Source organism: Muscardinus avellanarius (genome assembly GCF_963383645.1).
Source record: "Muscardinus avellanarius genome assembly, chromosome: 8".
In the NCBI taxonomy this organism is placed as follows: Eukaryota; Metazoa; Chordata; class Mammalia; order Rodentia; family Gliridae; genus Muscardinus; species Muscardinus avellanarius.
Window position 1 is genome coordinate 100,673,705 of NC_137794.1, and position 27,090 is coordinate 100,700,794.

The window sequence follows — 27,090 nt, forward strand, 5'->3', positions numbered from 1 at the left end:
GCCTGGGTGGCCACTGTGGGACTGAGTTTATATTTGTTTTATCACATGCTTTCTCTCTTCTACACTTATCAGAGACTTCCCAGTGACAGGAAATTAACTTGTAGTTAATAGAAAGGGAAGATACTTCCGTGGTCAGCTCATGGAGTCTGTCCTCTTCATTTAACAAGAGTCTTGTTCTGCAGTGAATCTTCAGTAAATGACAAATGACACCTGAGTCCGTCTCTAGCAAGCCAGACGGTGAGTAGGCAGGGCTGGTGCCGAAGGTGTCACGCAAATGTCTGGCTCTGTCATATAGCACTGGTGCAGGTCCAAAATCCCTCTCAGGATTCTCCAATTCTCTCCTGAAACCAATGTTCTCTGCTAATCTGATTTGTCTTTCTTTTCTAGGCATCCTCTTCATAAATCAAACTCAGATGACGGCTCTATAGGTCAGTACCACTTTTCTTGGTTTAACTAATTATTTTCACTTTATATTTTATAGAAAATATAGACATGTGACAATATATAAACCATGAAGAATCCATCTACCCAGAAATAAGCACTGTTAAGATTTTGATGCATAACACATTCATTCTCATTCATTCATTCATATTCTCTCTCTCTCTCTCTCTCTCTCTCTCTCTCTCTCTCTCTCTCCCCATTGTGGAGGATTTTTTTAATGAGTAGGATCATATTCTACATGTTATTTTGAAAACTTGAATGTTACGAGCACTTCCCACATGCATGAATATTCTTTACAGTAAATGTTTTAAGTCCTCGTCCTATTGGAAGTGCTATGATTTAACTGACCAATCTCTTCTTTGCTGGGCATTTACATTGTTTCTATTCTCTATCCCAGACAACTGATGCTCTATAAAAGTTCTTGGTCTCTGGCTCTGATAATGTCCTTAGGGTTAATGCTTCAGCCTGAAATTTTTAAATATAAGAGTTTGCATTTAAGGCATTATTTATTCTGTATATCCTAGATTATGAAATCCATTCCTGACCTAGTAGGAGGCAGAGGCAGGATGGGTAATAGTGATGGGAACCATAAATGCTCAGCTCCGCCAGCTCATTTGTGTCTCTTAGGCAAGTCCCCTGCCCCCCAACCCAGGCTTGGTGTTTTGATCTCCTAAGTGGGAATGATTATTCATTACATAAGTGGATCTTCAAATGAGATGTGCTATTAGATAGCAAAGTGGATATAGTAAGTGCTGAATAAATGTTAGCTGTTGTTTCTTCATGTAGGCTGTAGCACCTTTCAGAAACATGACAAAGAAGGGGGAATGATCGCTCATAGTCAAAGAAATGCTCTCTATTTCTATGCTGCCCAAGATAAGGGCTTGAATAAGCGACAGGCAGCCTGCTTTAGCCCTTCATTATTGATGTTTGCTTGAGCACTTAGTGCAAGGGCAGCGATCTCCATTGTAATCCCAGGATTTGGGAGGCTAAGACTGAAGGACTACAGGTTTTAATTTTTTTTTTTTTTTGTCAGTCCTGGGGATGAAACTCAGGGTCATTTTACCTCTGAGTTACACCCCCCAGCCCTATTTTTAGTATTTTAAAAAAATTTTTTTTGGAACAGGGTCTTACTGAGTTGCAGAGGGCCTCACTAAGTAGTTGAGGCTGTCCGTGAACAGAGATCCTCCAGTCTCAGCCTCCCGAATGCTGGGATTACAGGCGTGCGCCACCAGGCCTGGCTGGGCTGCAGGTTTAAAGACAGCCATAGCTCAGCAATTTAAAGAGACCCTTTTTCCAAGTAAAAAATAAAAAGGGCTCAAAGTGTAGCTTGAAGATATAGAATGCCCCTGGGTTCAAACCCAAGTGCCAAAATAAATTGTAAAATTAATTAATTAATTAGCTAGTTAATTAATTAAAACAAAACTTGCCTCTGAGTACCTAGGAGATCTCCAGCCAAAGAACTCTGGTTCCAATCCCCTGCCCTGTTGACACCCTTACTCCCTTGCTAGCCCAGGAGTACTGTGGATGGGGTCTCCACACGCCTGCTCCGCGCAGCATTGCTTGGCACCACCAGTCTAGACTGTGGGAACCTGCCACTTGACTGGGCCCTTTTTCCAGTGGTCACAGAGCAACCAGACAGGCACCGCGTGGTGACGAGGCTGCTTCTGCGAGCCTGCCGCATCAGTGCCGTGGCAGAGGACAGTGCTGCTCTCTTGTATTTTACAAACATAAAGGGCTGCTTCACTCAGTTCATTTTGTTCTCCTCTTCTCTCTCTCTCTCTCTCTCTCTCTCTCTCTCTCTCTCTCTCTCTATCCATCTATCTTTCTGTAGATTAAACCCCAGGGGCATTCTACCTCCAAGCTATACCCCATCTCTATTTATTTGTTTACTTATTTATTTATTTATTTGTAAGCAGGGTCTTGCTGGGTTGCTGAGAGTCTTACTAAGTTACTAAGGCAAGTCTCGAACCCACGATCCTCCCGTCTCAGCCTCCCAAATACTAGGATTATAGGCATTCATCCCTATATCTGGCCTTCCCCTTTGCTTTTTAAAAGATACTCTATATTATTGATGATGAGAACCCTACCAGATATTAAAATTGTCTGCGCATGGCAAGGAACTTGTTTTTGCTTGCAAGTCGCCCAAAATAGTCTAGGAATGATGGAAGGTTCCAAGAACACCAGTTGGGAGATGTCACAGCAGGACTGTCCTCTGTTTTTCTTGTCACTGTGCCCTGGTTAATCTGCAGGCAGGTCCCAGGCAACCGGAACGCCAGGGAGGTGGGACTCGTGCCCCACCCAAGCCAGAGCTAGACCCATGCAAACTGCACAGCTCAGAGCAAGAGGGAGGGGCAGCTCTGCCCCGGCCCGGAACCAGCTCTGTGGATCTGTGGCACCAGGCACAGCAGCCACTCGGTTCTCCTCATGAAATCTGGAAACAGAAATAAGCCAAGTGTAGATCAACAACAGAAATAAAAACCAAACAAAGTTAACTTCTTAAAGTATCTCATTTGCGGTACAGTGGAAATAATTGTGGCTTAAACCAAAGAGGGGAAAATACCACAGAACGAGGCAGAATGAGGCAGGCTGGTTAAACAGACATCAAAGCGAATACAAGAATTCATGTATCGCCTGCCCTTTTGATGTGTCTTTATTTCTCATCTTAACCCTACTGTACCATTTCTTGCTAGGACATTTGCATTTCTTTTAAACAACTTTATAGACCATTCCCCAGTCTTTCACAAGCTGAAAGAGAAAAACTCTTTCTTTTTTTTTTTTAATCAGAGTTTTCTTTCAAGCTTAGAAATTATAAGGATGAGGCTGCGCTTTTGTTATCAATGAATTTACTGCTTGTGTGTTTTCTCTCATTTATCTTTTCTTGTTCTTCAAGGAAAAGGAGACTGGAAGAAGAAAAATAAGTATTTCTGGCAGAACTTCCGAAAGAACCAAAAAGGAATAATGAGACAGACTTCAAAAGGTACTGTAATGCAGCCGGCGGACAGTAGGGCCTTTTAGCTCCCAAATGTTAAGAAGGCTGCGTGCACATCTGAGTGGATGTTGCCAGTTAGGACTCATTGCTTGTGCCTGTAAAATGGTCAGCTTTTCTGGCACTCCTGTCCTGGCTTTAAGGCTTCATCCTAGTCGTATATATATGAAATTTGGAAACAGATTCATATATATATGAAAAAATATATATATAATGTAAAGAAAATAAAATGTGAAGAGTTAGCAATCCTTTCTTTTCCTAGAGCTGAACACAAACACCAAATCTTTAGTCTTCTCAATCACACCAAACCAAAACACCCTTGCTCTTAAACTCACCAAGATCTAACCTCAAAGGGTCAAGAAAGTCATAGCATTTGTTAGTTTTGGACCCTCCTGTCCACACCCCTTTGTATTTTTCTGATCCTTTGACGCTGGTCCGTGGCAGGGATGGTTATGGGGCTGTTGCCCCTGGAGACTCTCTTAATGGTGTGACATCATGGGAATTTGCCTGGGCTGCTCCATCTGCCCTCCTCTGGGCTGTGTCTTTTGTTGTTGTTTAGATAGTAAGTAAATATGTCATCCCTTGGAGACCCGGTTATGTAATTTATGTTTCTCCAGTATTCACAGAGGAAACCAGAACAAATCTACTTCCAGATTCCCGCCTGGCTAAATGAGGTTATCAAGAGATGAAAACTTTTTATTGCTCACCACTAACACTACTTATTTTCCTTTGCAAACTCGCATGCTCTACCCTGTTCAGAGAATGTCTCCAATTACTTCTGCACGGAAATGAGAAGAGCGGCCATGGATCTCGCATACCCCAGCCGATACATGGCTTTCTGGCAGCAGTCAAGGGCGGCTGCTTTTCTGAGGTGTCCGACTGTAAAGGAGTTGTTCCTAAACACCCCAGCTCTGCTCTTTGAGACACACCCGGGATCGTTTGTGAATCACAGTAAACCTTGGGGTCTAATGAAATTTTTACTGAGAAATGAAGCTACTGAGAAGGACAGAAGTAAAGATGCAGGGAGGGAATGAAGGAATGAGGCAGCCTGCAGTTTACCAGCTCATATGGGTTTGTTAAAAACCCATCCAACCTCAGCACCCCTCTGCTTCCGGAGGCAACACAGATAGTAAAATGAATCCATTCAGTGTGTCTCCTCCCCTGACCCTTGCTATCATTTTTTCTGTAACAGTGCTTGAGTGTCCAAGGGACCCTGAGAGATGCTTCTGGATTGATTGATTGATTACAAGTTGGAAATGATATAGAGAAACACAGAGAACGTAAATACCAAAATAGCCCTGCCTGCAGTGGCTTCCTCTGAGTCTGTGGCTAGACTCTCTTGCTCTGCCCCTCTACAATCAAGGATAATCCAAGCCAGGGCTGAGGACCTAACAGCAGCATAAATCAGGGAAGTGTGAGAGAGACAGGACCGAGGGCAGACATTGGCTTCAGCCTGGTCTGCATTTTAACCCACTGTTGCTTGCTGCCTTTCCCCAAGTGTGACAAAAGACGTAGTTGGCCATCCTGCCTCTAGTATGGTAGAGGCGACAGCAGTCTGCTTAAGGAACCAACTGGGGGTTCTCTCTTCCCTTTCATTGTTTTGAGTTGGAAATTGACTTTGCCTTACAGTTTGGAGACCTATTTATGACACTAATGCATCCAGACAGAAACATCTCTAGTGCCTTTCCTCCTGAACCCAACATGCTCCATACCTGCGGTTTTGTTTTTCTGTACTTATCCTTTGGGGACCAACGGACAAGCAGCTCAGCAGGAATGGAGGGTGATAGAAGGCTGCAGGGATTGGCCCTGTTGCAGAGGGTTCTGTCCACTCCTCTGAAATGCATGTTCTTCTCATTCATACTGCAAATGGAAGGACACTGGCGATCTAGGCCAGAGAAGCCTCGGAGTGCTGTTTGGATCTAGTTGGGTGTTCCAGTTAGATTATGCATCTTCTATAACAAGAAAATCCTGTCAGCTTTCTAACAAGACAGGACATTCCATCTCAAACATTCTGGTCATATTGACACATGTGCTTCTATTGTGAGCTCCTCGTGTTGGAGCCTGATTCCAGGTAGATATGCTAATTCCCTTCCTGTTCCTCCATCAGTAACGTAGACCACAGACAGCTCCCTAAGAAACATCCTTCCCTCTTCCGAGATGACACGGTTTCAGGATTGATTGATGGATTATTAAATGGAAATGAGACAGGGCAGTCTCTTTGGTCTCTCTGTGCTCATTTAGGATGTCCTTTGTCCTTGGTCCCCAGGAGAAGATGTTGGTTATGTGGCCAGTGAGATAACGATGAGCGATGAGGAGCGGATTCAGCTGATGATGATGGTCAAAGAAAAGATGATTACCATCGAAGAGGCACTGGCCAGGGTAAGATGCACATACTTGCTTTACATTTGTGAGTCCTTAGCCTCCTTCCATTTGAAAGCACGTGCGGCTGGGCATGGTGGTGCATACCTAATAATCTCAGCCTTGGGAGGCTGAGACTGGAGGATTGCAGGCCGAAGCCAGCCTCAGCAATTTAGGGATACCTTATTTCGAAGAAAAAAATAAGCCGGGTATTGGTGGCACACATTTGTAATCCCAATACTTGGGAGGCTGAAACAGGAGAATTTTAGATTCTAGGACAGCCTCAGCAACTGAGTGAGGCCCCCAGCAACTTAGTAAGACTCAGTTTCCAAATAAAATTTAAAAGTTTTAAAAACAGAGCTCAGAGGTAGAATGCCCCTGGGTTCAGTTCTCAGCATGAGATAGATAGATAGATAGGTAGGTAGGTAGATAGATAGATAGATAAATAGATAGAAAGAAAGATAGATAATAGCTTGATAGATAAAATTGAGCTAAGATTGCCGGGTGTGGTGACACAGGCTTGTAATCCCCGCGCTTGGGAGGCAGAGACAGGAGGATCGCGCAGGTTCGAAGCCAGCGGCGCACGCTGGCTTAAGAGACCCTGTTTCCAAATAAAGATATAAAATAGGTCTGGGAGTGTAGCCTGGAGGTAGAAGGGCTTCCAGAAACCCCAGTACCACACACAAAAATTGGGCTAAGATATAGCTTGGAGATAGAATGCCTCTGGGTTCAACCTCCACTACCAAAATAAACAAGTAAATAATATTTGGGAGAATCAATGGGTATTGAAAAATAGTATTTAAAGTAATTTTCAGGAGTGTGCTGGGGATTGGACCCAGGGCTTTGTGCATGCTAAGAAAACACTACCATTGAGCTATACACCTGAGCCCTAAAATTGTATCTTGTTGATTTTTTTGGTGGTCATCAGGTACAAACATTTTGAGATAAAATATTTATTCCATTTTATTTACTTGATACGTACATTCTACCTGATAGAAGCTTCTATAGTTGATATATATGTGAATGGAGGAATGGCAGGTATTTTTTTTATCTGTGACACACTTTAATGAAGAAAATGCGCCTCAGAATGCAATTTTAAGGATTCATAAGAATGTAATCCATGGTAAAAAATCAATTGTTAAGTGAAAATTAACTGTAAATATAACATCAGTTCTAAGATTTCAAGGTAAAGCTTCAGGCCTTAAAATTTTGCTTTCTGTCATATTATAATCTCTCAGAATATTCAAATGAATATTAATTTTTCCGCTTATTATGTCTTTCCCCACCAAGTTAAATTAGAAGTCAATTAACCTTTAGGATACTGGAGTAGTAGTTATAATAGTGAGGCAGAAATTCATTAAGATATTTCCTTCTTTGTTGTTGACAAATGGATTCTTGATTTTCACTTTGAACAGTTGGTTCTGTGCTGTACGGAACCTAAGTAAGGTTAGAAATGAATGAAAACCTTCAGGTCACTATGGAACCATTGAATAAAATAATGACTTGACCTTTGTCTGAGTCGATTTTGTGCTGCTATAACAATACCAAAAATTGGATAATATATAAAGAACAGAAATTTATTGCCTCACAGTTCTAGAGGCTGAGAAATGCCAGGTTAGGGTTCCCATAAGTTTGGTATTAGAGGAAGCCATGCTCTTCATCCAAGATGGCGCCTCGCACACAGTGTCCTGTGGAGGCAGGAAGACCGTGCTCACATGGCCGGAGGTGGAAGGGCCAGGAAGGGAAAGGAGGCCAAGATTTTCGAGGGGACAGTCAAATCAAACCAGCCATTACATGGGATCCTGAAGTTCTGAAAGCTTGAAATGGTGACAAGCATACTTAGTTTAGTTTGGGTTTCCTTACTCTAAACCTCAGTAATTGTAAAAAGATAATAATTTGAGTCAGGCATGGTGGCACACACTTGTAATCCCAGCATTCGGGAGGCTACGACTGGAGGGTCACGTTTCGCAGACAGCCTCAGCTACTTAGTGAGGCCCTCCGTAACTTATTGAGACCCTGTTGCAAAAAATAAAGAATAAAAAAATAGGGGTGGGGATAGTTCAGAGGTCGAATGCCACTGATTTTCATCCCCAGACCCACACAAAAGATAATAATTTGTTGCTGAAACTGCACTACAAGACAAAACACTGATGTGAGTGCCAGGAGGGACTAGATTTAGTAGGAGACCTGAGGGACAGGATGGCCTTGGGACACCCATCTGTTCGCTTCTTCATCCACCACTTTGGACAAGCAGCAGTAACCTCGTCCTCTGGAGCCTGCAGCGGACTGAACTGGCTCAGTGTCAGGGATGGTGTTGCTGGGCTTACTACAGATAGGCAGGCTGGCTCTGCGTTCAGTGATGAAGCCGGGGACAGGTGCCAGCACCTGTCTGTGTTGCTGATGGCCTGCTCCGTCATCCTCAGCCCGGTCCATCTATTTCCCACACCCCTGACCACCTGGCACAGCCACCGGCCTGGGCATAAAGTCCCCTATTCATTTTGTGTCCAGTTCCATTTCTTGGGCCTTCGGTAACATTTGGGAAGAATCCAACTGAATTCCTAGAACATGCAGATGAGACGAATGGACTGAACTTGGGTTCACCGTGGTGAGTAAGAGGTTTGCTAACCTCCTGGGGAGCGATTCTGCTTTCTAATAGCAAAACTGAAGCTCTGGATGTAGAAGTCCAAAGTTACCCCACACAGCACCTCTGTCTGAAGAGGAGCTTGCATGTGACATGCCTAATCCAGTTTTCTTGGACTGAGAGAAAAATCTTAAAAAGTGGCCTTACTATATATGGCCCCGTGTGTACAGCACATCTCTATAGTTGAAAAAGAAATGAAAGAACATTTTCACTCCTGGGGAAGAAGTAGAAACAGACACTGTTTGAAGCTTCTGAGCTCATTTTAACAGCTCACCATTGTCTACACGGAAGGAAAACCAGAAGTCAACACTGCCAGGAAGCAGCCCAGCGCTATACGGGCGGACATGAAGGGTCAGCCTTGCAGACTGGCTGCTGCCAGGTTGCTGACCTTGGCCTAGTTTCAAATGCAGCCACAGAGCTCACTGAGATATCAAGATCAGTGTCTATAAGGCAACCCAGAAATGCAAGACAGAAGAGAGCAGCGACATGCTCACAGTTCCGGAGACTGCACACAAGGCTGGGTGCCCTGGGGCGGATGGAGTAGCAGCTGTGCTTATTTTATTGCGGTTCTCAGGGCAGTGGACATCTCCCATTACTTAGGACCTAAATAGGATTATTTTTAGCCAGAAATAAAATGCTTCCAGACAAATGTGACCTACAACTGAAAACCATCTGCAGAGAAGATCTGCTTCTTTCAACGTAAGAATCTACATTGACCTGATCACTATATAGAAGGAATGTTGACAGCCCTCCTGTACTGACCATGGGGAGAGCAGCCCAGATTCCTCAGACGGTGACAGGATATGCAGTTCCTCCAGGACATCCGGCGGGCTGTGCCTTCCACTGTAAATCAAAGAAGATACAAAGCCTCGTGCGTAGAACGTCTGCATTCGAATCTTGCTCAATGATTACGTGACAAGCTTCTGGCAGAGGAGTTTGCCTGCGTGCCACTTGCAGCTGGGCAGCATTGTGTTGGGGAGAATTTTTAAACTGGACCAATTAGAGCCACTGCCCTTCGTTTGTCTGAGTTTGAGCTCATTGACGGACATTTTCCCGCCGTAAATTATACAACCACGACTCACACCCCGGAAAATCCAGTTATCCAATACAAAGGAAGATCCGAGGGAAAACAGATTTCAAGGAATTAGTGTGTGAAGCAACATTGTAAGCCACAGAAGCATTTGAAGAGAATGAAGTTCACAAAACACTCTCTTTGCACGGGCTTCTTGACTGTGTAACTTATAAAGAGAGCCAACTTAAAAGTTTTACACTTGATGAACGGTTCCATCCAATATAATAGCATCTCCAACATTTCCTAATAGTTTTGTGACAGCTGCTTAACAATATATCCTTTAAGGAAGTCAAGTTCACTAATCAAAAATATCAAGGAGGCTCTAGATAATCAGCAGTTTCTAAATAACACAATTTGTAGGTACTGACCTTAAGGACATGCATAGTTTTTGGCAAGAAAGCTCAAGATATTCTGATCTCGTGCCGGTCCTTCAAGGTAGAGAAAGCCCAGTGAGGTGCCGAGAAGCTGTAGGTTTCACATTCACCTGGGTAATTAACGTGTGTGTACGTATATAGGTGTGAGGATAGAAGAGTAGGGAATAAACTCACATTTAAAGTCTTGGGTAAAATGAAATAGCAGGAATTGTTTAGCCAGTGATAAAAATATATTGTAGAAAACTATGTTCTTTGAAAAAAATTCTTTTGTAGTACTAGGGATGAAACTCGCCATTCTACCTCCGAGCTACACCCCTAGTACTATTTTTTAGTCTTTATTTTGAAGCAGGGTCTCACTGAGTTGTGAAGGGCCTCACTAAGTAGCTGAGGCTGTGCGAGAACTGTGATCCTCCCGTCTCAGCCTCCCGATGTTGGGATTAAGAGCGTGTGACACCACGCCCGGTTATTGTTCTCTGAAATTAACTGGAAGCTCTGTTTGAAGGAAAGTACGAGCAATCTAGGACTATGATATAATGATCCAGTTTCCTTAAAAATATAAATAGTAATCCTGAAGATGACTTGCATAGTGTAATCTACTTACTAAGTATTATATACTTATCTAACTGATAAGTATGAATCTGACCTCACAAGGCCACAGCCGCATGAAAGTAAAAAATAAAACCCTTAGGAGATTACAATTTTTAAGTTTATTTATGATTGACTAGTTAGGAATCTGTGCCTTATTCCATTACAGATGAACTGACTTAGTGGCTTCCTGTAAACTGAGGATAAGGTGGAGTATAGAAATGGGTAGAGGCCGGGTATGATGGCGCATACCTATAATCCTAGTACCGGGGAGGCTGAGGCAGGAGGATCACAGGTTGGAGGTCAGCCTTGGCAACTTGGTGAGACAACTGTTTCAAAATAAAATAGTGCTGGGATATAGCTCAGAGGTAGAATGCTCCTAAGTTCAATCCCCAGTAAAACACACACACATAAACACACACACACACACACACACACACACACACACACACACACTGATAATGCCATAATAATCCAATATTTCAGCTGGCAGCTATTCCCCATTATACAGGAGAATATAATATATAAAGCCATAGATCCAGATGGAAAAAGCATTCTAATACATAATATAAATAGACTACAAAGATTAGGACAATATAAGTGTCCCTAATGTATGAAAAAGTTTAAAACGATTAGTGCCATCCGGGCGTGGTGGCACACACTTGTAATCCCAGCATTCTGGAGGCTGAGACAGGAGGATCTGGGTTGGAGGACAGCCTCAGCTACTTAGTGAGGTCCTTTGCAACTCAGTGAGACCCTGTTTCAAAATAAAGAATAAAAATATAGGGTTGGAGGTATAGCTCGGAGGTAGAATGCCCCTGAGTTCCATTCCCAGTACTGCAAAAAAAAAAAAAAAGAAAGATTAGTGTCCGTAGTAGCAAACAGTTGAATATATAGTATTAAAGCCAATGTCAAGCTTCTTTTACCTAAAATCACAAGGGTGACAATAATTGCCCTATACTAATAACATACAATGTGTTCAGAGCTTTGCCACATTATTTTACTTAAGTCAGGTACATTTACTTATGAGCTACATTTTTTTTGTGTGTGTGGGTCTGGGGATGGAACCCAGGGGCATTTGACCCCCAAGCTACAGCCCCTGCCCTATTTTTTATTGTTTTGAAACCGGGTCTCACTGAGTTGCAGAGGGCCTCACTAAGTAGCTGAGGCTGTCCGTGAACCGCGATCCTCAGGTCTCAGCCTCCCAAATGCTGGGATTACAAGCGTGCGCCACCATGCCCAGCTGTGAGCTACATTTATTCTCTTTCCTGTTTTCTGGATGGAGGAGAGAAGCCATTCACTACAGATTCCCAGCTAGTATTTGATATCCACACCCAAGCTCTTCCTGATAACCGATGCTGCCTATCTCCTGCCACAGAGATAGGAAAGAACATGCTAGGTAGAAATATCACTTGGAAAACTGCTTTCTTCTGGAAGGGTAAGCGTCAATGTTTGCCACATCCCACAGCTGCAGGGGCCGAGGATTATCCTGACACTATAGGATGGGTGGGTGTTCAGTCAGGCTATTTATGTTTTAACTTGCTTGGTTTGTGGAATATGACTTGACCCATGTCTTCAATTCATGTTTAAAAACTGTCTTATAAGCCAGGCGTGGTGGCACACGCTTGTATCTCCGCTCTTAGGAGGCTGAGACAGGAGGTTCGCACAGGTTCGAAGCCAGCCTCAACTACTTAGTGAGGATCTCAGCAACTTAGTGAGACCCTGTTTCCAAATAAAATATAAGAAATAGGTCTGGGAGTATAGCCCGGAGGTAGAAAGCCTCTGGGTTCCACCCCCAGTACCACCAAAAAATAAAATAAAAATAAAAACTAAAAAACTGTCTTATAAACCAGGCATGGTGGAGCATGCTTGTAATCCTAGCACTTGGGAGGCTGACACAGGAGGATCACAAGTTCACGGCCAGCCTCAACTGCTTAGTGCTGTTTCAAAATAAAAAATAAAAATAGGGCTGGGGGTGTAGACGTAGAATGCCCCTGGATTCCCAGTACCGCAAAAAAAAAAAAAAAAATTATAATAAGACTTCAATGCAGTGACAACTTAATTGTAGCAAGTAGCAGATCTCAGTTTCTCCATGTTTTATAAAAACACAACTAGAACATCCCACCCTTGCCATCTGAAATATCCTTCATCTAGTTTAGCAAAACGAAATTTGCTCACTTTTCTATAGCAATTCACTTCCCTGTCTGGTTTTTTTTTTAATTTAAAGGGGAAACTTAATTTTTTTTTTTTTTTTTGGTGGTACTGGGGCTGGAACCCAGGGACTTTCTACCTCCAGGCTATACTCCCAGACCTATTTTTATATTTTATTTGAAAACAAGGTCCTACGAAGTTGCTGAGAGCCTCACTAAGTAGCTGAGGCTGGCTTCAAACCTTCCTGTCTCAGCCTCCCAAGAGCAGGGATTACAAGCGTGCGCCACCACGCCCGGTAGGAAACTTAATTTATAAACGAAAGCTTTAAGTATCTCTGAAGATACTCCAGTTATTTTTCCTCCGCATCCTCAAGGGCCAATAACCCCAATGGCATTTGGTAGGTGGTAGCATTAAACTAGTAACGTGAAATGACCCTGGAGGAGAAAAGCCAGTGAATTTGAAGTCAGGGTCAGGCTTCCCGCTCTGTGATACTGAGATGTCTGTGGCCTCCCCCACCGCCACCTCCTGAAAAGGGCGTATGTGCTCTTGACTTACACTTGTAGGGAGGTTATTTAGAGGCCAAACCACACGTTCTGTTTTCAAGCTTATATTTGTACTGAGAAGAGTTTTGATATTGGAGGATGTTGGAGGGAGAAATCGAGGTTCTTAGTAGAACCCAGGATACAAAGGCTCCATTGTGCCTACTAGTGTGATTTAGCAGAGAACCGCAGGGCAGGGACTTCTCTTCCTTCGATTCTAGAGACTTATCTTTGACTGGCACTTGGCCACCAAAGTTGGCATGAAGGCCATTCCTACAGTGATCTTGCAGCTGCTTGAGAGACAGCATCTGGCCGTTCCTTCCATTTCAATTCTCTATTTTTTTCTGCTGCAGCTCAAGGAGTACGAAGCCCAGCACCGGCAGTCAGCCGCCTTGGACCCTGCAGACTGGCCAGACGGTTCCTACACAACATTTGATGGTTCATCCACGTGCAATGTGAGTGTCCACCTCTGAGCACCTCGGCCACCTCTGCTGGTCAGGGACAGCCTATCCGTTCCAGCCTTCGGGCTCTTTCTACAGTTCCCTAACCTCACCTGGGTCTTGAAGGAGGCATCTCCTCTTACAGGTGTCTTTACCTGAGAACGTTAAGACTCACTACAGTTAGAACCATGCTATTTATGCTGGAGTTTTTTGGTAAAGTATACATAACAGAAAGTTTTCCATGTTAACCATCGTTATCGTTCATTTCATTTCACCTGTATTCCTGTTGCTGTGCAACCAGCAACATAATCCACTTCCTGTTTTCTATCATTCCATACAGAAGTTCTTACCCACTAAGCCTAAGCAGTTCCCATAACATTTTCCCCTATGTGGATACCGGATTTGGCCTATCCATTCATCTGCCGATGGACACGTGGGTTGTTTCCACCTTTCATGATTGAACAATGCTGCTGTGAACATTAGTATACGAGTAACTTTTCGAGTTCCTGCTTTCTTTTGGCTTAAACCTGGGGCTAATCACATGATAATTCTACTTTTAGCTTTTCAAGGAACAGCTGTACAGTTTTCAAAGTAGTAGCTGCATCATTTTATATTCCTGCTAGCAGTGCACAAAGATTCTAAATTCTCTGCTTCCTCATCAATACTTTTTTCCTTTTATCCTTTTTATAATAGCTATCGTAATGCTTGTGAAATGTTGTCTCGTTTGTGGTTTTGATTTGCATTTCGCTAATGAATAATGATGTTAAGCATTTTTTCCTGTGTTTACTGGCCATCTTTGTGTCTTTGGATAAATATTCAAGTCCTTTACCCATTCTTACTTTTATTATTGTTGTTAGGTCATAGGAGTTCTTTCTATATTCTTGATATTAATCCATCGAGAGACATATGATTAGTAAATATTTTCTCCTATACGGGTTGACTTTTCACCCTCTCAATAGTGTCTTTTGTGTATGTGTGTGTGTATGTGGTAATGGGGATTAAACACAAGGGCATTCTACTCTGAGCTACACCTCCAGCCCTATTTTTTTTTTAAACAGGGTCTCACTAAGTTGCTGAAGCTGGCCACAAACATGTTGTCCTCCTATCTCAGCCTCTCAAGTGCTGGGAGTACATGAATGCACCACCATGCTTGGTTTTAATACTTGGTTTAATGCTTGGTCCTGAATACAGGGTACACAAAAGTTTTTCATTTTGAAATCTAATATAATTTTTCTTAAGCTTAGCTCTTTGATTCATCCTGAGATAATATTTGTATATGATGTAATGTATGGCTCCAACCTCATTCTTCTGCTTTTGGTTATCTAATTTTCACAGAATCTTTTGTGGAAAATCCCATCCTTTCCCTATTGAATGGTTTTGGCATACATTTTGAAAATTAATAAATTGTGTATGTGAGAGTTTATTTCTGGGTAATCTATTTTATTTCATTTGTGGAATGTCTGTCCTTTTGCTGGTACCATATTATTTTGATTACTTTAGCTTGGTACTAAATTTTGAAATGAGGATGTAGGAGACCTCCAATTTTAATTTATTTTTCAAAGATCATTTAGTTATTTGGGATCCCTTGAAATTTCATATAAATTTTAAGGTGAGTTTTTCTAGTTTTGCAAAAATTGCTAGTATTGTCATCTGAACAATATGAAATTCTTTAATCCATGAACATGGGATACTATTTTAGTTGTGTTTTTTTTAATTTCTTTCAGTAATATTTTCAGATTTGAATGTATAATTCTTGTCTCTTATGTTTATTCTTGAGTGTTTTTAGGTTATTATAAATGAAACTGTTCTCTTCATTTTCCTTTTTAATTATTTATTCCTCATGTATAACATTGTAGCTGATTTTCACTCTGTAGGATTTATGTCCTGTAACTTTGCTGAATTTATTAGCTCTATCAGTGTGTGCATGTGTGTATAATCTTGAGATTTTTCTACATATGAGATCATGTCATCTGCAAAAAGAAATAATTTGACTTCTTCCTTTTTCATTTGTATGTATTTTGTTATTCATGCTGTTTGAATGAGACCAAACAGTGTTTTTAAAACTAGGTGTTTTGAGGCAATGTGGGAATTAAAACAGGATCTTATTATTTAATTAAACAGAATTTAATATTCAGAATTTTCAATAGACATTCCATGGCGTCATTGTCAAACTGTATAAAGACAGAAGGGAGGGCATTTTCCTTTTTTGTGTAATTGTTTTATTTGCTAGGTCATTGCTTCCTTAAAATTGTGAAGCAGCTCTACCTCTGTGTGTTTGGCCTCTTGTCTTCCATTTCTATAAGATAAATTCCAAATTTCTCGGCACACTCAACACCCTATGTGATCTGGCTCTAATTTTCTCTGATCTCATTTTTCATCCCCACACCCAGTACTATCTATTTCAGCCACATTGTTCCCTGCATATATCACTGAACAAACTTTGTATGTTCGTACTTTTCTGTGTTTTAACTAATACAGTTTTTCTCTACCTAACATGTGTCTTCCAAATTTTTCCTGGTGAAAATTTGTGCATCCTTCAAGATGAAGCCTAACTCTCACTTCCTCTATAAAACTTTCTTCAGCCTCCTCGAGTTTATTTATTACTTCCTAGTCTTTCCTTTGGCTAAGGTAGATTTATACAACCTTAAACAGTTATCCTTAGCTTATCACAAGTAACCATACATACTTTGACCTTCTTGGAAATAGCAAAAGACAGGCATGCTGTGTTCTTTGTCTCTCTAGTGAGCATCTAGCCCAGTATCCAGCTTACATTGACATGTTTAATAAACAAAGTTGTAGCTGAACATTCATCCTTTCTGGCTGCCTTAAGAGCATGTTTTATGCCTTGCAACTACAGATTGTGTCTTTACATTTCTTTGCATCAAAGAAACAAATGGTGGCTTTTCAGAAGGAAATAAAACCCACAACCTTCTTGTCCCTGATTTCCTGAAACAAGCATGAGATATCCATTGCCACTAAAAGATTAAGAGTTTCAAAGCCCTGCCTGATTTGCTTTTGTGTGAAAGAGACTGAGACATTACCATTCATAATAATAAATGTGTCATAGGCTAGCCAGCCCTGTGTCCTGGGACTATTAGGTAATCAAAGGAACAGTGTCCATGGTTTGCAGTGTGCCTTTTCAGGTCTCTTGTCCTAAGTCCCACAGACTAAAATAATAGAAATTTACATCATGAACCTAAAGAATCACGAAGAATAAATACAGTAACTCAGGGCGGATGTGGACCAAACCCAACTCAGGCCCATTAGAAAACAAAGGCCTGTCTGTCCATAGTGGGCCCTTTAGTATCAGACCCACTGTATACAGCCCTGACTTAATACCATCTGAGTTAGGGGGAGGTTAGAAAACTGTGTCTACACAAAGAAATAGGACTGTTGTAAAATTTCATAAACTTAAACCTCAAGGGAAAAGGCTTATCTCGTGTAGGAAAGAATATATGTCTACTACTGTAGGCATTTTGTTCAAGTATTGGTTTAGCTGGACATGGTAGCACATGCCTGTAATTCTAGCATTTGGGAGGCTGAAACAGGAAGATTATAGGCTCACTTGTTTCAAAATAAAAAGAACTGGGGGTATAGCTCAGAGGTAGAATGACCCTGAGTTCAAACCCAAGTACCAAAGGAAAAAAAAAGTATTGGTTTTTGTATCCTTTGAGTGAATCCAATTGACCCCTTTGAGTGGGTCAGTCAGGACCATCATCTAGCAGTTCTGTGTTCATTTGGGGGACATTTATGGAATCCTTGCTATGCAACAGGCATAGTGCTAGGTGCTTAGGCTCTTAGGTGACGAAGAAAAAAGAGACAAGCTCTGCCCTGATGGAGCTAACCCTTTAGTGCAGAGGTTAAAACCACACCTACACAGAGGTGGCTGCCGATTCCAGATGCCATGTACACATTGATATTATTAGCTTCTTACCAAACTGGGGATAGCTTGAAAATAAACTCAGCCTATTCTAGTTGGATGAAGGGACAGAAATAGCATATGTTCCCTCCACTCAGATTGCCACCTCCCACAAACTCGAGGGCTGACACCTCTGAGCACAGTGGCGTTGGGTGATGGTAGACTGTGCACTCATGGAGAATTTTCTGAGGCAGCGTTATTTACCACGTGCACTTAGCTGGTTGACTTTCTGCAGATACCCACACCCATTTAGTCAAGCCATTCAAAGCTATAGCCAACCACCACTGTCACTGAAGTTTGCTTGAACTTGACCAGAAATCTAATGTATATGGATGGCTCTTCCAGTTCTTACCTAACTTTAGCCTTGCCTGTTTGAAGACTCAGCTTGAAACACCCCCCAGCCCCATCCAAAAATATTCCCTCTTACACTTATGGACTTGCCTCTGTAGCAGAGCAGTTAATTCCAGATCATTCCCACTGTGGCCTACTTCAGCTGCCATGAGGTAGGCAATTTGCAGCTCTATCAATTCCCTTCTATACAGAGATGTAAATAGCCCACTGGCTCTCCTCGGGAATGTCCAGGCCATGAAAGTTTCAAGGATCACAAGGCCTTTGTCACCAACCGTCAATGGCTATATTGATGGCCGACGTGCCTTTCGACCTAATTTGCATTGATTTCATAGGCCCCCCAACCCCCAGCTGACATTAGATAATTGCGTGTCGCCTCACAGTAAATCCATATGTGCATTCCTGGTATCCAAGGGTGTAAAGTACTAAAGATAGTCACCAGGGGAAGTGAAAAATAGCTTTCTCTTGCCAAAGGAGAATCTGTTCTGTGCTGGTTTTCATTAATAATAAAGTTCTGTTGTGAGTGCTGGAGTTTTAAAAAAGGAGTTTTGGTTGAGAACTTTATTTTTTGTTACATATCTGGATCTTTACCTTAATGTTTTTTCTTTTCAATTTATTTTAGTTTTTTGCTTTTTAAAAAATTTGCTTTCAACTGGGGGAAAGGTTTTAAGATCCACCACTTTATGCCTGGAGGTTCAATTTGTTTTCTTATTATGAAAATGTTTAAGCTGAGTGTTGGGCCAACACCTGTAATTCCAGTACCTGGGAGGCTGAGACAGGCAGATCATGGGTTTGAGGCTACCCTCAGCCACTCACCAAGACGTTATTTCAAAATAAAAAATACAGTGAGACCAGGGTTGTAGCTCAGAAGTAGAATGTCTCTGGGTTAAATCTCCATTACAAAAAGAGAAGAGAGGGAGGAAACTTTTTAAAAAATTATGCTTTCTGCCTTACTGGGGTTTGTAAATTTTACCCAAAGTAGAGATTTTAGTTAATCATTAGTCTTAGGCTTTTGCAAAGCCAACAGATAGAGTCAGCAACCTGTACCTGGTGCTTGAACATTCATAAGAAGGCTTGCACGGAAAAATCTTCCCAAACTGTCAAGCTGCAAGCATTTGATTATGATGTTATTTAAGTTATTTAAGAATACAAAATGTATAAAGAAAAAAATCAAAGTGACTGCAATGATATCAGAGCACAGAAACTTTTGAGTCTGTTGCAAACAAGTATTTTGGTCTTGTTCATTTACTCCAGACCGGATGTGTTCACAGAGTTAGAATTGTGTTTTCTGGAGCTAGGGCTCCTCACCAGCCTGAAGCAGCCATGACAAAATGTGTCTGTGAAGGGAGTTTTCTTGTAAAGTCAGTCACTTCATTAGTGATCACCTTTTACACTTGGGTAGATTTAGAATGGAGAAGTATCCGTGCAAAGAATGCTGTGGTGTTACCATGGTGGTGTTAGACCTGTACCTTGTGTCTGTGTGTACGTATCTTCACGGCCTTTCATGCCAGCTATAAAAATTGCCATGAACCTGGTGCAGGGTGTATGAGAGCCACGTGGTTAAACTGTGTCCAAAACTTTGGGCACCAGACAGAACACCTGCGGTCTCTTCTTTTGCTTTTTTACAAAATGCTATTTTAAGGATGTCCTTGATTGAGGATTTTCAAGGGCCAAACTGAAACATCGGCCTGTTCTAAGATGTTCAGGCTGGCATCTGTTATAGTTCTTGGGGACTTTCTAAAATTGTAAACGCCCATACACTTGTCCCTCATCAGCAGAGAGGTTTACTTAGCTTTCTTTCTTTTATTTGCTTGTTTTGTGGTGCTGGAGATGGAGCGCAGGGCCCTTTGCATGCAAGGCAAGTGTTCTACCACTGAGCTACATCCACAGCCCCTTACTTATGTTTTTCAGTCATCTGATCTATCAACGTGTTGGGCATTATCTGTAAGCCAGAGGATCCAGTCTGATGTTTTGGAAGGGAAGGTTGCCATGGTCTTAGTCTAAACTAGAGCTTTCTGAAAGAGCATTTGCAAGTCTGGTATGTGCTGACAGCCAAATGATCATTTTTGTGTGGCTCTTTTAGTGAGTGGCTTTATTTCTGTTATGGCAAAAGACAAGGCTAAGAATGTAATCACTTTATACTGACTGGGGTGGGAAATCGACACACACATCACAGGTGCCCTGGGGAGCTTTGTTTGACTCCTCTGAGTAGCAGATATAACACCTTCAACTGCACAATCTTGCTGCTCTTTTTAGAGTCTGCTATTCTGGGTTAAACTTGATTTTTTGGTTGTTTAAAATTTGGCTATTCTTAATATGTATATTATGAATATGTATTTTTTACAAAAGGGAAATTTGAGACAATTTCTCTAAATTGAAATTGATCAGAAGTATTTTCGTTGTTTATTTTGGTGTCAGTAGTGGGATTGAAACCAGGAAGGCTCTACCACTGAGCTATACCCCAGCTCTATTTATTTATTTTTATTTTGAGACAAAGCCTTATGAAACTGGTGAAGCCAGTCTTGAACTTGTGATTCTCCTGCTTCAACCTACTGAATAACTGAGATTACAGGCATGATCCACATCTGGATAGAAGTTTCACATTTATATTGTAAAGATATTTAAAGAAAATATGTAACCACATCACTGACTCCATTCAATATAATCCAAAGAAGACTTTTTTATAACAGTATGTGATACATTAATAAAATCCCCCACCTGTAAATATTTCTAGCAATTAAAAAACATAATTCTATATATTTGCCAGTTTTGATGTCAGTGAATATTTATTGGATAATAAATTCTGTGACGAGCCACATATAGCGTTGGAGTAGTCACTGATAAATCGTCTTCACAAAAACGGGTAGCCTCATTCCTCTTTTTTCTCTTATTGTGTTTTTTTGTTCTGTGATACAAGAGACATTTCTACATCTGAGCTACAGCCCCAACCCTTTTTAAAAATGTGTTGTTTAAGGCCGGGCGTGGTGGCGCACGCTTGTAATCCCCGTGCTTGGGAGGCGGAGACAGCAGGATCGCGCAGGTTCGAAGCCAGCTGCGCTGGCTTAAGAGACCCTGTTTCCAAATAAAAAGTTACAAAAATAGGTCCCGGAGGTAGAAGGGTTTCCAGGAACCCCAGTACCACCAAAAAAAAAAAAAGTGTTGATTTTGTTTTGGAACAGGGTTTCCTTAGGTTACTGAGAGTCTCACTAAATTGCTAAGGTTTATCTTAAACCTGTGACCCTCCTGTTTCAGCCTCCCGAGTCCTGGGATTTCTGGTGTGCTCCACCACACCCAGCCATCATTGTGTTTTGTGATAAAGGACAGGGTAGATTCCAAGTGGAAATTAGCTCACATTTCTGAATAAGCTTTTTCTTTGCTTGGTGTTTATTTTTTCCCTTTTATTTTTTCCCCCAGAGAATTCTTCCGTGGCACGTGATGTGAGGGCTTCAACCTGAAAGAGTCTTGATTGGCAAGATGGTTTTGATTTGTAGTTAGAAAGTGGTTCTGCTCCTTGACGCCTGAATGGTTCTGCTAGTTGGGCTTAAACATGGGATGGTTGGATGTGAGCTTCAGTTCTTTATTTCTCATACAAAAGATGAGTTTATACATTTCACTTGTAAAATGACCAGGAGAAAGAAAGAAACACAAGGACTTCCCAAAGGGCACCGAGTCCTTGAGGCAGGTGTCCGCCATTCTCTGCAGTGCTGGGGACGGAAGCCAGGGCTTGCGCACACTACACCAGCGTCTACCACTGAGCTGCATCCCCGACTCAGCACTTCTTCATCCCATGCTGTTTTACACTGGGCCAGAATAGTTAATTCTTTCCTAAATCTTCCTAAATGTAACTAAGTTAAAAAAATTTTTTATTGATTCTGGTCCTTTAATGCAGACTTGAAGCCTACAGATGATTATTCTGATTTTTATGGATAATTTCAATAAATTTCCATTTTATTTGTTGGAGTGAGAATACACAGGAAGAAACATTACCCAGCATTTTAATAAAATGGTAATTTTGAAACTAAAATGATAGTAAAATAGGGACATATTAAAATTCTTATCAAAGGAGCGAAAGTAATGATTCCGTAGGTATTTAGTTCAGGCTGAGACGAGGAGGCAAAATTGATTCATTAGAAAAAACACAGAGCGAGCTCTTTTGAAAAATAAGAAAGTTGTCCCAGCTGGACTTAGGTGGACTGCGATCTGTCTGTCGATGGGGTGGCTTCCCTTTGTTTCTTTCCTGCTGGCCCCTCCCCACCCCTCTGGTCCTCAGCCTTCTGCCTGGGCCAAGTTTGAGGCACCTATTGATGAGTCCCTCGAGGTTGAAGTAATGTTAAACCAGGAGGCACTTGCCTCTTCCCAGCCTCTGGACACCAGGCGTTTGCCCAGCGTTGGCACGAGACAAGAGAGAGGACACTAAGCTCAGCTATGAGTCAGACCTGGGCCTGGAGCCCACTCCCCATCTGTCGGCGCTGCCTCTGCACACATCACTCCTCGCCGGTGTTTGTGCTGGAGTTGCCCGCCTGGAAAGCAGGTGATCCTACCTCTCCTTGGAGGATGTCGCCAGGGCTAGTGGCACGGGACAGGACTTTCGCGACTATTACTCCACCCAGCGATCCTCTGCCCTTCCCATCCACTCTCATTCTTGAAATACGTGGGTTCCCCTAGGAGTGCTCTTTTCGTGCATAACATTAAATGTACGTCTCAGCAGGGAACTTGTTCAGAAGAAGCTTAATGCAAAAGTACACAGTTCCTTGGCTGAGCTCTTACCAAACGTGTATGCTCGGTTTCTGGGAATATTATTGTTTAAGTGGACCTCAGGGTGGCTGGGTAGGGTTTCAGTGAGCAGGTTTGGCCCAACGGGGACTTGGTGAGGAATATCCAGTCAATCAGTTAATCGTACTGAAATCATCTGGGCTTCTCAATGCTGCCGAGGTGGTGGTTTCCAAGCGTGTAGGTGTGGTTTTCACACCTGTTACCTTGAAGGAAATACTCATGACAGTCCGAGAAATAACTGGAAATTCCACTCTTTGCAGACCAGGTACATCTCTATGTTCACCAGTTTGTACAGTTACAGGCAATTAAAAGTAGCATCTGAGCTGGGCGTGGTGGCACATGGTTGGAATCCCAGCATTTGTGAGGCTGAGATAGGAGGATCAAGGTTCGCGGCCAGCCTCAGCTACTTTAGTGAGGCCTTATGCAATACAGTGAGACTCTGTTTCAAAATAAAGAATAAAAAATAGGGCTGGAGGTGTAACTCGGAGGTACAATGCCCCTGGGTTCCATCCCCAGTACCATAAAAAAGTAGCATCTGCAGGTCCTCCTTAACCTAGCAGGGGCCGCACAAATTTTAAAAAATATCGATAAACTGTACAGGAACAGCCTCAGCTACTGATTGAGGCTCAGCAACTTAGTGAGCCCCTGTTTCCAAATAAAGTATAAAATAGGACTGGGTGTATAGCCCAGAGGTAGAAAACCCCCTGGGTTCCACCCCCAGTACCACAAAACAAACAAACAAACAAAAACAAACAAACAAATATCCAGGTATTCCATAATCTAAAGATATCAATTTTAAGAGTTTTTAAGCTAACCTAGCTTTCAGATACAATTCAATTTGTTGTTTCTTTTGTTTGGTTGGAACCTGTGAAATTGGAGATATATAATATATGACCTATAAAAGGGGCAATTTTAGTTGGGCACAGTGGCACATGCTTGTAATCCCAGATCTTGGGAGGATCACAGGTTTGAGGCCAGCCTCAGCAACATTGAGAGACCCTGTTTCAAAATAGAAACTAAAATAAGGCTGGGGGGGTATAGTTTAGAAGTAGGATACCCCTGGGTTCAATCCCCAATGCCACAAAAATAGGAAGGGGGAGCGATTTCATTTGTCCAACCTAGTATATGCCTACCAAATAGGACATACCACATTTCCCCTCTAGCCAATTATATCTAAGCATAGATATAATCCAACTGGGGTTAGGAATTGGCATTTCGATTTGTAATAGCCGTTTCTTGTTTTGCTCATGGGAGCAACCTCGGGGAGTTTGAGGATGAGGGAGCATTTCCATAGTTTGCTCAATGTTATTGATTTGTCACGTCTATTCCTCATTAAATCATTTGCTCTCGTGCCAAGCCTCATTTATAGGATGGGTTAGAAAGACGCCAGGCCCTCTTGTGGTGCTTGAACAGACTCCAGACTGAGAATCCTAAACCAGCTCATTGGAATCATAGGTTGCACATCTCTTGTTGCAGAGTCCATTTGGATCTTGTCACCACAGTTCCCCAGCACATCGAAACTGTTATAACTATAGTCAGTCATCAGACAGGAACATTTATTTGAGAAGCAGAATTTTAACACAAATTCTATTTCAACAAGATAGCTTATATAAAAACATTTCCTTTCTCTTCTGTTCCTTTCTCTGTGTTAATCTCTGCTAACCCTTCTTTCCTTCTTTGTACTATACCACACTGATAGCCTATTGTCAGTTATGCTATTACTAACATAATGCTAATAGGGTTGTATAATTAGCTTCTAATACTGTAAATTATTTCTAGCCCTGCACATTTGGCCCTGAGTGTAAATGATAGAACGCCGCTTTGAAGATTCTTTTATTTATTCATTGGGGAAACATTGAGTAGCTACTTGTGCCAGTCCTTATGCAGTAGCAAGTCGTGTCTGAGAAGAATGGACACACAAGTGGATGGCGTGATTGTGGACTTACCTGGGTTATTCCTGCTGGTGTGATAGGCGCACACAGGCAGTCCATCAAGACCCCCGGGGAAGGTGGCTGACACTGAGTTCTCCTGAACATGGAAGATGAATGATTCTTAGGTCAAGGCACAAGCAAGAGCCAACGTTTAGGAGAGGATCTGAGTAAGTCTTAGAACTTGGGGGATATAAGCAAATTGACTTCAGTAATGGGAAGCTTCTCTCTTCATTCGCTATTTGACTATTTATAAACGGATTCCGCATTAGGTTGTTTTGGTCTTCTATTTCCTTGTATGTCTGATGTTTAGAGTCATGTTATTTGTGGTTTTCTCTTGTCTTTGAGGTCTCACTTCATTGCTTTTGTGTTCTTATTAAATTATTTTATAGAGTGCAGAATCTGTTAGAATTTTTTTCCTGTTCCTTATGTTTTCTCCTGGTGGAAAGATGGAATCAAAGGATTGGACCCCCCCCCATGCTTTCTCTCATTTTTTCTTCCTTGTAGTAATTTGTTTGGGCAGCTCTGGTTGCATTGTTGGTTTGTGTTGATATTGGGAGGGTTACGTTTTTACCTGTTTGCCGTGCTGTCTGACAAGATTCCCCCCTTCCTCCAAGATGAAGCTGAGGGCTCTATTTCGTGGTCCATTCGCGTTTGCTATTGCTGTGGCCAATGGAGAGGCCAGGGAAGCGCAGAGCGTGGCCGGCATCCCTGCATTCATCTTTCCATCTTTTCCCTCGTTACTTTCAAGTATCCATTTCGACTACTCCTAGGTCAGAAAATATAAAGCGACTGTGCACTTTGCTTCCTTCCAAGTTTAGTGTTATGTGGGCAAATTCTCTGGATCATCGCCAGTCTGGTTTTTGGGGAATTGTGCACCTTCAGAAATTCATTTCTTACCTTGAACTTGCAGTTTTTGACACCGTGGGCAATGTACCTTTCCTTGTTTGGCTGCTGGTGGTGGAATATTTTTGTTAGTATTTGGTAATTTGTTTTGGAGGAGGGAGCTGTTTCTCATTCTGTTGTTTTGGAAAGGACATTCTGTGGTTCTGTGCTTAACAGACATTATGACCTGATAATTTTGCCAATTAGATGACCACAAACAACTTCCCAGCACTCACTGAGTCCCCAACATGAGGATTCACACTAGATTTCTTCAGTTTGGAACTCCAATACCTTTGTTTAATATTCAGTCTGTACAGAGAAGGAGAATCATGGTAAGGTTGTAGATCGTGACTCCAGTGGTGGTGATGTGCCTCCGGCTTTGACAGGTGACTGGCCTGGTGACATGGGGTAGGGTTCGAGGAAGGACCATCTTCCCTTTCCCTCCAGGGCTGTGTTGGCCCAGCCAGTTCTCTATTTCTACATGACCATCTGCCTAGACAAAGTTGTTTGGCAGCGGCGTCCGAGAAGTCATCGTGCCTCCTCCCTGAGTCAGTCAGTCTGCGATGCCATAAAAGTAATGTGACTGAGACACCACCCAATCCCAGCGGAGACTTACCGCTCCAGGGATAAACGCTCGGTCAGCTGCAGCCTCCGGCGCATGCGTAATTGTCCTACTTGGCAGCGCTGTTCTGATCAGCCCCTTTCCATGCACTGGAGATTCCAACATGTTTGGCAATCGGGGACTTGGGGTTTTGCTCTGGTCTTCAAGGTGCCTTGCGCTGTAGACTCGTGTTGGGTACATGCCTGCAGAGCTGCTGGCCACCTGCCTGGCACCTCTGGTTACCTTGACTTTGTTCCCTTAGCCTATTTATTATGAACAGCTAGTTCCCTGACCTCTAGACAGGGAGACATATCCCACGCAGAAAAATCTCCCAAAGATTTACGGACTGAAGGGAATTCAGCCCCCTGTCTTCCACCAGCCACCCCTCCACACTTTTCAGGGGCAGAAAAGGCCCTTTCTCTGTTCCCTGATTACTTGGAGATTTGGGACAAGGGGTCTCACTGTGGTTCTAAGTATTTGTAGACTTAGCGGTAGGGTTTCTGACATCTTCTGCCTTTTCCCTCCTCCTTTTGAAGAAAGTAACAACATCATTTGGGGGTGTTTGAAAGCAATTCAAATTGCATGAGTTTAAGAATTGGAATAGCATCGAAGGACAAACACGCATTTGTTGCTCCTTTGAGGTTTTCTTTAATTTTTTACAGTTTCTTAAGCGAATTAAGTGCTGACAAGTCTCTGCCCCCAGGGAATAGTAATATTACCTCAAATTCTCCCTTACTTTTTCCAAATAAAAGTATCCTATAATTATCATCTTTTCTTCCGCCTCCGCCACCTCCTCTTCCTCTTTCTTCCAGTCTGGCGACAACTAGTTAATTTGGAAACTGCCAGAGAGATTATTTCAGCGTTACACAGCACCTCTGGGAGAAGACTGGAATCTCATCTCTTTTTCCATATGCTGACAAAAATCTCCCAATTTCAGAGGGCAATGATGTCATCAGCGAACGAGCAAAATAGTTCTTATTAAACAGATGACTCTCCTTTCCCAACTTCTTTGTGATAAGGGGGAGGGGAATCCCGCAACATGATTCATA

At 42.2% G+C, this 27,090-nt stretch overlaps 1 protein-coding gene across 1 annotated transcript in view; it reads left to right on the plus strand.

Annotated features, from left to right (window-relative positions):
* The window catches only part of SASH1 (SAM and SH3 domain containing 1), a gene marked incomplete at both ends in the record, with an annotated part of 180,503 nt that overhangs the window by 111,658 nt on the left and 41,755 nt on the right, over window positions 1-27,090 (plus strand). Inside the window, 4 exons of the mRNA XM_080700145.1 lie at window positions 388-428; window positions 3,332-3,418; window positions 5,694-5,806; window positions 13,501-13,602. Coding sequence (XP_080556271.1) covers window positions 388-428; window positions 3,332-3,418; window positions 5,694-5,806; window positions 13,501-13,602 — 343 coding nt within the window. The remainder of the gene's footprint in view (window positions 1-387; window positions 429-3,331; window positions 3,419-5,693; window positions 5,807-13,500; window positions 13,603-27,090) is intronic.